General features: G+C 41.8%; 1 protein-coding gene across 4 annotated transcripts in view; it reads left to right on the top strand.

The window, feature by feature from the left end:
* Positions 1–6238, top strand: part of ndc1 (NDC1 transmembrane nucleoporin) — a 58342-nt gene extending 52104 nt beyond the window's left edge. For all 4 annotated transcript variants that reach the window (XM_072511303.1, XM_072511305.1, XM_072511304.1 and 1 more), the window contains 3 exons: positions 4146–4246; positions 5391–5551; positions 5779–6238. In XM_072511303.1, coding sequence (XP_072367404.1) covers positions 4146–4246; positions 5391–5551; positions 5779–5842 — 326 coding nt within the window. In that variant the 3' untranslated portion in view covers positions 5843–6238. The remainder of the gene's footprint in view (positions 1–4145; positions 4247–5390; positions 5552–5778) is intronic.
* The last annotated feature ends 4975 nt before the right edge of the window (positions 6239–11213 follow it).

An 11213-nucleotide genomic window follows, 5' to 3' on the forward strand; every position in this document is an offset into this window, starting at 1 on the left:
CCCAATTTGTCTCCACAAACTTGCCCATGTGGTATCAATAACTCTTTCAGATCAGTTTGTTTTTCCTCTGGAAGATAACTTCCCAATTTTTGAGAATATCCTCATTTTCCAATTTAATTTGAGGTATGTCAAATTCACAGTCATCTGGATTTGGTTCGTCACTTTGAGTTAGAATCATTAAAACTTCCTCCTTTTTCTCTCCTTCCCTTTCAAAGTACCTTTTCAGCATATTCACATGACACATTCGGTGAGTCTTCCTTCTATCTGGTGTTTTTACCACATAATTCACCTCACTTAATTTCCTTTCAATCTGATAAGGTCCACAAAACCTAGCTTTTAAAGGTTCACCTACCACTGGTAACAATACTAAAAGTTTATCTCCACTGGCAAAACTACGAACTTTGGGTTTCTTGTCCGCTACCCGTTTCATCACATTTTGTGCAACTTTCAAATGTTGTCTAGCCAATTCACCTGCTCTATTTAATTGTTCCCTAAAATTTGACACGTAATCCAATAATGTAATTTCCGATTTCTCACCCACCAATTTTTCCTTAATCAATTTAAGTAGTTCTCTTACCTCATGACCAAAAATTAGTTCAAAAGGACTAAATTTGGTTGACTCATTAGGTGCATCCCTAATTGCAAACAGTACAAATGGAATTCTTTTATCCCAATCCTCTGGATAATCGTGACAATAAGCCCTCAACATTGTCTTTAATGTCTGATGCCATCTTTCTAACGCTCCCTGCGATTCTGGATGGTACGCAGTTGATTTAAATTGTTTTATTCCTAAGCTATCCATGAACTTCTTTGAATAACCTCGAGGTAAAATTTGATTCTTGATCCGATTGTATTTCTGTGGGTAGTCCATATCTAGTAAAGAATTTAAGTAACTCCTCCACAATCTTTTTAGCTGTAATATTACGTACTGTAATGGCCGCTGGAAACCTAGTAGACACATCCATTATAGTCAAAAGATATTGATTCCCACTTTTTGTTTCAGGAAGCGGGCCTACGCAATCAATTAGGACCCTTGTAAAAGGTTCCTCAAATGCTGGAATGGGTATTAAGGGCACTGGTTTTATCACTGCTTGAGGTTTCCCTATCACTTGACATGTGTGACATGATTGACAAAATTTAACTACATCTTTATGGAGTCCAGGCCAACAAAAATGTTTCTGGATTTTAGCTTGAGTTTTTCTTGTCCCCAAATGACCTCCCACTGGTACCTCATGTGCAACTCGCAACACCTTTCTATACCCTACCGGCAATACTACTTGATGAACTTCTGCCCACTTTTCATCCGCCTGCACATGTAAAGGTCTCCATTTTCTCATCAAGACATCACTTTTCCGGTAATAGCACTCTGGTATACACAGATTCCTCTTCCATAAATGCTTTCTGATGCATCCGTTTTATTTCTATATCTTTTTGTTGTAACTTCGCCAATTTTCTTGAACTAAAAATATCCGCCTCATCCTCCACCTGTTCTTGTTCATTTTCAACCATCTGATCAAAAATCGTTTCTGACAATTGCACTTCAACGTCATCTTCTCTCTTTGATTTCTCCTCTTGTTTTAACCTGTGACTTTGCAACCTTGTTACTACACAATCCGGAAAAATCCCAGGATATTCGTCCTTCAACACTTCAGTTGTCTGATTTTCCACTGGCTTATCAACCACAGTAGGCATCACTCCCACCTGCGATCTAGCTATATCATTACCCAAGATAAACTGTATTCCTGGACAACATAGTTTCTCTATTACTCCAACTACCACTTCACCACTCTTCACTGGACTTTCCAACCTTATCTTATATAATGGAACGCTACCCCTCTCACCCTGAATTCCACATATTACCATCTTTTCTGGCAACATTCTTCCCAAACTACATAACTCCTCATCTCTTACCATTAAAGATTGACTAAGCTCTCTTATCGCTTAAAATTGTGACTTCTTTACCTACTCCTCCTGATGCACATGAGTAAACTTTACCCACACAAGTAAATTCTTTAAAGACATCTGGCACCTTCTTATCAATCACCTCTCAATCAGTCTGTACAATCTTTTGCACCTCCTTCGCTTTACTTGGGCTTTCTTTTACCACTTGAGTATTTCTCATGTCCCCAGTTTCTATCCCTCACAGGCTGAAACTGATGTCGGAAACCAAGCTTTGATTTATGAACTAGTTCATAATCATCTGCCATTTCTGCTGCTAATCTCGCCATTTTAACCCTCTGCTCTTCCACATGAGTTCTCACTATATCAGGAATTGAATTTTTTTTTTTTAATTTTTAAATTTAGTGTACCCAACTCGCCCCCCTCCAACCAAGGGACAACCCAGCATGTCCAACCCACCCACCCCGCACATCCCCAGGCCGTGGGGGCGAATGCGCAAACTCAACACGAACAGTGACCCAGAGCCGGGACCGAACCCGGGACCCCAGCGCCGCGAGGCAGCAACGCCAACCACCGCGCCGCCCAGGAATTGAATTTTTAAATCTCCAAAAGTATAATTTCTCTGAGAGCTTCATATGTTTGGTCTATTTTCAAAGCCCTTATCCACCTATCAAAATTACTCTGTTTGAGCCTTTCAAACTCCATGTATGTTTGACCAAATTCTTTCCTTAAATTTCTAAACCTTTGTCTGTCAGCTTCAGGCACTAGTTCATATGCACCTAAGATGGATTTTTTTCACCTCCTCATACGTCCCAGATACCTCCTCCGGTAGTGATGCAAACACTTCACTAGCCCTACCTACCAGCTTTGTTTGAATCAGTAATACGCACATGTCCTGTGGCCATTTCATTTGTTTAGCTACCTTCTCAAATGAAATGAAAAAGGCTTCTACCTTCTCGTCAAACTTTGGCAATGCTTGGACATATTTAAATAGATCCCCACCACACCTTCGACTATGACTCTCTTTCTCACTATCCTCATCACAATCATCCAACTGTAGGTTTCCCTCTACGTCTGTCAATTTTAACTGACTGTCATGTTTCATGGCCATTTTCTGAAGTTCAAACTCTCGCTATCTTTTTCTCTCATTGCATATTCAAGCTGCTTTAAGTCTTTTTCATGTTCAAGTTGCTTAATCTGCAACTGGATCTTTGCCATTTCTATTGAGTCAGATTGTATCTCAGGCAAGTTTAAATGCTTAGCCACCGCCATAATTACCTCACCTTATCGCATTTTGTCAGGTAATGTTAACTGCAATGTTTTTGCCAAATCTAACAGTCTGTTTTTAGTCTCTGTCCGTAAGGTACTGCGTGTGACCGTCTCCACCCCAAAAAACTTCTGAGCCTCTGGAAGAGCCATTGTCCACAACACACTCCCCACTTAAACTAAAATACCACACCTGAAAAGCAACCACAATATGCTCACCCCTCACTGTCTTTAAGTTCACTAAGCCAATCCAATAGATAGACTTTTATCCCCCTCGAGCCCCCAATTGTTTTGGGCCAGTGTTTAGAGAACCCCAAAGTGTATCATGGAGTTCACCTGACCCACAACTTTTAATAGATTGTGGTATAATGAGCACATGGCCCACTCTACAGGTGTGGTACAGCAGAAATGGAAAAGTATTTTTAAAAACAAAACAATATTTATTCTATGAACTCAAGTTAACCTTTTTAAAACAAATAGTGAATATCTTAGCAACCATTAATTCAAAGATAACCCCCAAAGAATACAACACTAAGTAATCCTTTAAGATGTCCTTTTAACATCCAAAAGACTTAACAACCTTTAAACAGAAGCACATCAGGGTTTACATTCAATACTGAAAACATTTAAATTTCTGAATTCACCAAATGATCAAGAGATAGTCCTTCATAGCAGAGCGATCAACAGTACAGCTGCTCTGGCTGACTTCAGCTGCAACACACTGAAAAACGAAACCAAAAAGACAGACACACCCAAGCTTTTCTCAAAGTGAAACTAAAAAGCAGAACCAGAGCCCAGCTCTACCCACACTCTGACATCACTGCAGTAACACGAGCAGCCAAACATTTCTTAAAGCGACATTCTCATGACAATACACTGCAAAGAATCTGGATTGTTCTAGTCAGGAGTAGTGAGGTTTTATTTAATTTTGCTGGTGTTTGGGTTTAGTTGCTGTGTATCATTTTTTGTTTATTTTGCAGGCCTCTCTCACCTTGTAGCAGCCTCATATATAGAGGACAGATATGGTGTCGTACAGACAACATTGTCATCTATTTTGTGTGCCATGCTCTCTCTCCAGGAGGTAAGGTTAATTTATAGGATGTGCTGGGCACTCACACATTTGAAGCTCTGCTTTTTCTCGTGGATTATATTATTGAGTAAATGGTCTGTAATTAGAAATGTATTGTGTATGTCAGTCTTCACTTTATTTTTCTTTTACTCCCCACTCTCCACACCAGCTAAATCCCACTAACCAGGAGTCCTGAGGCTAACCTGTACACTGTTCAAAGCGTCTCCTTGGGCAGTGTAATAATGTCAAGGAGAACCTCTGATTATGAAACTGCAATTCAACCAGTTTTATGAGGGTTTTTCCCCCCCCCCCAAATTGGCGAGCAACTGGATACCAACTTGTTAATCACAAGACCTGTAAAAGCTTAGGTCATAGCCTCTCAATTTGTTCAGTTACTTACACTCCTTGACAAGTCAAATGCAGCGTATCCTGAAATCACAAACCAGCAATGTAATTCACTCCTTGAATTGCTTATGTGGAAGATTACTCTTTTTTTGAATATTATACAGGGGATTTGGGGACAAATGGGTACAAGAGACTCTAATGAGAGTCAGATCTTGCCTTTGGTGTCATAGGTTTTTTTTAAATTCTCAAATAATTATGCACTTAACTATGGCTGGGGGTGATGTACTTTCACACTTTGAATATAATGTAGACTCCCATTCCAGATAAACATCTCCGTTACAAGGAGAAGCTTTGAACAGTGTACCTTTGCCCCAATTAATGATGACCACAACTTCCTACTATTCGGATATTCGCATTTCCCATGGGAACTATGTTAAAATTGTCTCAGGTCATTTCATATGAAATATTGAAGCCATCAAAGAGAAAGGGTTTCCATCCCATCACTCAAACTGGATTTGGAGTACAGGTTCTGGGTGAAAGTGCAGCAGGCTAATTCACCGTGCCATTCAGTTTCTCAATCCAGTACAAGCTGTACATGGCAGGAAGGAAGTCTACATCTAAAAGGGAAGACCTGATCAAACTATTTCTTTAAATAAAATGTCTTTATATTTTGGACCACATAAATCTTATCTGTCCATTTATTTCCGATTGATTTATTTATTTATTTATTTTTTAAATATATAAAGTTCCTTTCAAACCTCTGTGATTCCCTACTAGTTTTACTGTGATTGCATTATTTCCTTTTAAACAGGCTGTAGACAGGCATTTTAAACTACCTCATGCCTCCAGCAAACCAGCTAGGTCTACAGGCACTCTGATAGATTCTTCTTATAAGACACTGAGATTTGCCCTCCGTGCCTCCTTGAAAACTGCAATTTACAGAATAACCACCACCTTCGGAGAACATTTGAAGTAAGTTTGTCTTTTATGCATGCTCTAATGTTCTAAATGTTGCTATAAGATACAGTTTCAGATCCCTCACTTATACGAGAATTGTGATAAAATGAACTTTAAATGAAACTGGCCTCTTACTCTCAACTCTTCTGAAAATTTTGAACGAACATGTTCAATAACTTACAAATCTAAAATGCACTGACCAGAAACTGGTTCATATTGGTTTTCTTTTGTGTTAATTTCAGAGCTGTCCAGCTTTCACCAGAACACAGAAAAAGACTGCAACAGTTTCTGGAGTATAAAGAATGAAGTGATTGAAGTTTTGCATCCTCTCAGACCTGATGCCACTCAGTGCAGAGACTTTATAATCCTCTTCCAACCATAGCCTTTCTTTCCCCTAAAGTTCTTTTTTTTTTGGAATCCTGCATCAGTGAGAATATTTTCTGTTCGGAACCTTTTAACAGAATGAACCTGAGATTTCTGTTTTCATCGGGGACACATTTTGGGTTTTTATTAAAAGGGGTTTTTCCATCTATTTTTGTACATCTTTATAGAGGGAGTCTGTGTGTTTGTAAAGACCCAGTATTTTTCTGTTGAAATGCTGTTTTAAGTTACACAAGATTAAACCAAAACATAAATCAAATATTTTTTACAGCTGTACCAATTCAGAAGTCTAAATAAATCTATGAAATTAGCTTTACTGCATTTCTGGATGGTGGATACAACTTTAATTGGCTTGAGTTAAAATGGGCTACATCTGCACGAGCCAGTTTTTGAAAGGATTTTTATGTGTACAATCTTTTTACATTTTTAGCTCTGGATGCTTCCTTGACTGGACCAGGTTGATGTGTGGATCTTTTCTCTTAAATGTAAAGGCAAAGTTTAAGATTGTGATTATTTGGTTCTCTCCGCAATTGAAGGCGAGGCACTTGCCAAACTGAATATAACTTGGCAATCGTTGTCAACCTGATGCTGTGCTGAATGCCAAAGCATTAAGACCGGCACAAAAATAGTTCACTCGCAAATAACTTGCTGCTTACCTGAAGGAATGAAAAGGAAAACCAACTAGGGATAACTTTTCACCTTTTCACTTCTGGTAGGGAGGCTTGCCCGATGGTCGTGCATGTTGGAAGTTTACCATGCCGTGTGTCCCTTTAGTCTGAGATTGTGTCCTCTGCTTCTAGTTTTTCCTACATGTGAAAACATCCTCTCCATGTCCACTTTAACCTGGCCTTGCAATATCCTGAAAGTTTCAATAAGATCCCCCCTCATTCTAAACTCATAGAATCATAGAATTTACATTGCAGAAGGAGGCCATTCGGCCCATCGAGCCTGCACGGCTTTTGGAAAGAGCTCCCTACCCAAGCCCACACCTCCACCCTATCCCCGCAACCCAACCCCACTTATTTTGGACACTAAGGGCAATTTAACAAGGCCAATCCACCTAACCTGCACATCTTTGGACTGTGGGAGGAAACCGGAGCACCCGAGGAAACCCACGTAGACACGGGGAAAACGGATAGACTCCGCACTGACAGTGACCAAGCCGGGAATCAAATTTGGGACCCTTGAGCTGTGAAGCAACTGTGCTAACCACTATGCTACCGTGCTGCCCGAGTACAGACCCAAAATCCTCATACGACAAGCTCTTCATTACAGGGATCATTCTTGTGAACCTCCTCTGGACGACCCTTTCCAAGGCCAGCATATATTTCCTTAGATACGGGGCCCAAAACTGCTCACAGTACTCCAAATGGGGTTTGACCAGAACCTTATACAGCCTCAGAAGTACATCCCTGCTCTTGTATTCTAGCCCTCTCGATATGAATGCTAACATTGCATTTGCCTTCCTAACTGCCGACTGAACTTGCACGTTAGCCTTAAGAGATTCGTGAACAAGGACTCCCAAGTCCCTTTGTGCTTCTGATTTCCTAAACATTTTCCCATTTAGAAAATAGTCTATGCCTCCATTCCTCCTTCTAAAGTGCATAACCTCTCACTTTTCCACATTGTATTCCATCTGCCACTTTCCCACTCTCCTAGCCTGTCCAAATCCTTCTGCAGCCCCCTGCTTCCTCAATACTACCTGTCCCTCTACAGTTCTTTGTATCATCTGCAAACTTAGCAACAGTGCCTTCAGTTCCTTCTTCCAGATCATTAATGTATATTGTGAAAAGTTGTGGTCCCAGTACCAACCCCTGAGGCACTTCACTGGCTGCCATCCTAAAAAAGACCCCTTTATCCCCACTCTCTGCCTTCTGCCAGTCAGCCAATCCTCTATCCATGCCAAGATCGTACCCTTAACACCATGGGCTCTTAACTTATTTAACAGTCTCCTGTGCGGCACCTTGTCAAAGGCCTTCTGGAAATCTAAATAAATCACGTCCACTGATTCTCCTTTGTCTAACTTCCTTGTTACCTCCTCAAAGAACTCTAACAGATTTGTCAGACATGACCTCCCTTTGATGAAGCCGTGCTGACTCAGTCCTATTTTATCATGAAATTCCAAGTACTCCGCAATCTCAACTTTAATAATTGACTCTAAAATCTTACCAGTCAGGCTAACCGGCCCATAATTTCCCGTCTTTTGTCTCCCTCCCTACTTAAACAGCGGTGTTACATGAGCCACTTTCCAGTGCTGTAGGACCCTTCCTGCCTCCAGTGATTCCTGAAAGATCACCACCAATGCCTCCACAAGCTCCTCAACTATCTCTTTTAGAACCTTTGGTGTAGTCTATTCGGTCCAGGTGATTTATCCACCTTCAGACCTTTCAGTTTCACCAGAACCTTCTCCTTAGTGATGGCCACTGCACTCACCTCCGCCCCCTGATTCTCCTGGGGCTCTGGCATCCCACTGGTGTCTTCCACCGTGAATCATAGAATCATAGAATTTACAGTGCAGAAGGAGGCCATTCGGCCCATCGAGTCTGCACCAGCTCTTGGAAAGAGCACCCTACCCAAGGTCAACACCTCCACCCTATCCCCGTAACCCAGAAACCCCACCCAACACTAAGGGCAATTTTGGACACTATGGGCAATTTATCATGGCCAATCCACCTAACCTGCACATCTTTGGACTGTGGGAGGAAACCGGAGCACCCGGAGGAAACCCACGCACACACGGGGAGGATGTGCAGACTCCGCACAGACAGTTACTCAAGCCGGAATCGAACCTGGGACCCTGGAGCTGTGAAGCAATTGTGCTATCCACAATGCTACTGTGCTGCCCTCTGAAGGCTGATGTAAAGTAACTCTTCAGTTTCTCTGCCATTTCTTTGTTTCCTATTATTACTTCTCCAGCCACGTTTCCCAGTGGCTCAATGACTACTTTTGCATCTATCTTACCTTTTATATATTGAAAAAAAACTTCCCATCTTCTTTTATATTACTGGCTACTTGCACTCATATTTCATCGTCTTCCCCCCTTATTGCTTTTTTAGTTCATTTTCTGCCCCACTACCCAACACCCTGACTACTGCTGGAGAGGCTGTACAGGGTCTTTTCACATTTGCAATTCCTCAATTATACCCATAGAGATTCTATGCCTTCTGATCCTATATTGCTCCTTGCTATCGATTTAACTTCATTCCTTACTAACAATGCAACCCCGCCCCCTTTGCCCCATCTGCCTGTCCTTTCGATAGGAAATATATCCTTGTATATTTAGATCCCAGCCCTGATCCCCTTGCAGCCACGGCCCTGTGATGCCCTCAACATCGTACTGGCCAATTGCAATGTGCTCAACAAGCTCATTTACCTTGTTCTGTATGCTGCGCGCATTTAGGTACAACACCTTCAGTCCTGCATTGACCACCTCCCTTTTCACACTTGCCACCTTTTTTGCTCTGCCTGAGGGGGATATTGTTCTCTTATTTTTCTTCTCTATTTCCTCTTCAATTATTACATTTTCTAAACTAACGCTCTGGTTCCCACCCCCCTGCCACACTAGTTTAAATCCTCCCGAGTGACTCTAGCAAACCTCCCAGCCAGGATATTGGTGCCCCTCCAGTTTAGATGCAACACATCCTTCTTGTACAGGTCCCATCCTTCTTGTACAGGTCCCACCTGCCCCGGAAGTGATCCCAATGGTCCAGAAATTTAAAACCCTCCCTCCTACACCATCAGTTTAGCTGCACTATCCTCCTATTTCTAGCCTCACTGGCACTTGGCACAGGGAGTAGTCCTGAGATTAATTCTGCTCATTTTGTCCTCCGCTGAGTGCCCCAGAGCATTTGAAATGCTTTGATGCAAATGATAAAATTGTGGTATCGAGACAACAGGCAAATTGGGTGAGGTCGGAGATCCCAGGAATTTTTTTTTTATGAATAGCTTCACACAGACACGTTTTTCCCTTTGGGGAATTGTTGGGAAGTGGCAGAAGGATTCCCAAGCCGATTATCTATCGATTGAACAGTGTTATGAATGCTCCTGTGACCCACAAGTCCTGGTGTTGGACTTGAACCCAGAGCTTTTGGTCCAGAGGTAGAGATGCTACCACTGTGCCACATGACCTCCTACCCCAAAAATGTGAGAATATAATGGAAATAGCAAGGAATATAGGTGGGAGCAGAGTGCCGGGAGCATTCTCCGAACTCCAGAAATAGAATACTCGTAATGCTATAGAAAGGGTTGGCACAAAATTACTTGGCTCCTTGTTTGAGATTCAGAGGTTGGGCTCAGGAAAAGGAAAAAAAATCATCTGTTGAGAAGTGTGATGTAATGAAGGAAAAGAAGTAGAAGAGAAGAAAACTTTAGAGAAAGATGCAAAGTAAGAGACCAGTATGATCTGCAGAGAAGTTCACGAGTTGACTCTACACTCAAATGATTTCAAAACTTTACTTTAAATAGTCTACTTACTCCCAAAACTGTTATGAATGTAGTGCAAAGGGCAGTCGACCACTAAAACATAGAAAAATACCTCCACATTGTGACAAAGGAATGAGCTATGACTGCCTCTATTAACAAGCCGCTTTGGAGAGGAAATCAAATTGTCAAGCTGCCAACTTGAAAATCAATCAAATTATAACCGCCTGCCCCAGTCCATTACAAAAATGATCCTGTTTCCAATGGTACGATAAGTCAAAAAATATAGTCATTTTTGCTCTTTCACATACAAACTGCTGGCAGTACTCAGCCAGTCTGATAACGTCTTTGGTTAACATTTTGGGTCAATGGCCTTTCATCAGAAAAAGTTAACTCTGGCTGGAGTTTTGCCAAATATAACTGGAATGGCGCTGTGGGCGGGAAAAGTGGCGAGGAAGCTGCCATCTCCAAAGGCAGCTTTCCCTGCTGTATCACTCAGTCAAAATAAATGAAGGGACACGTCCCATGATGTTACAATGGCAGGGCGGACTCTGATTGAAGCCGCTCTGCCAGCAACTTTGGTTTTAAAAGATATTTCAAAGGCCGCCGCGATGCAAGAAATTGAAAATTATATTGTGTGCAACCCCCCCCCCCCCATGCACTCACCTGACTTCCCCTGGCGGGTTCTTGCCAGTCACACACCCATGTAGACCTGTCGTGATTGACATCGGCGGGAGCTCACACCAACTTGAATGGACAAATGGTTTTTTCGTTCATGGGACCTGGGCATTGCAAGTGCCCTCATTTATGACTCCAACCAGGAGCTTAAGAGTCACATGTAGGCAGACCAGGCAAGGACAACAGATTTCCTACCCTA

This window comes from Scyliorhinus torazame, chromosome 7 (assembly GCF_047496885.1).
Source record: "Scyliorhinus torazame isolate Kashiwa2021f chromosome 7, sScyTor2.1, whole genome shotgun sequence".
Taxonomy (NCBI): Eukaryota; Metazoa; Chordata; class Chondrichthyes; order Carcharhiniformes; family Scyliorhinidae; genus Scyliorhinus; species Scyliorhinus torazame.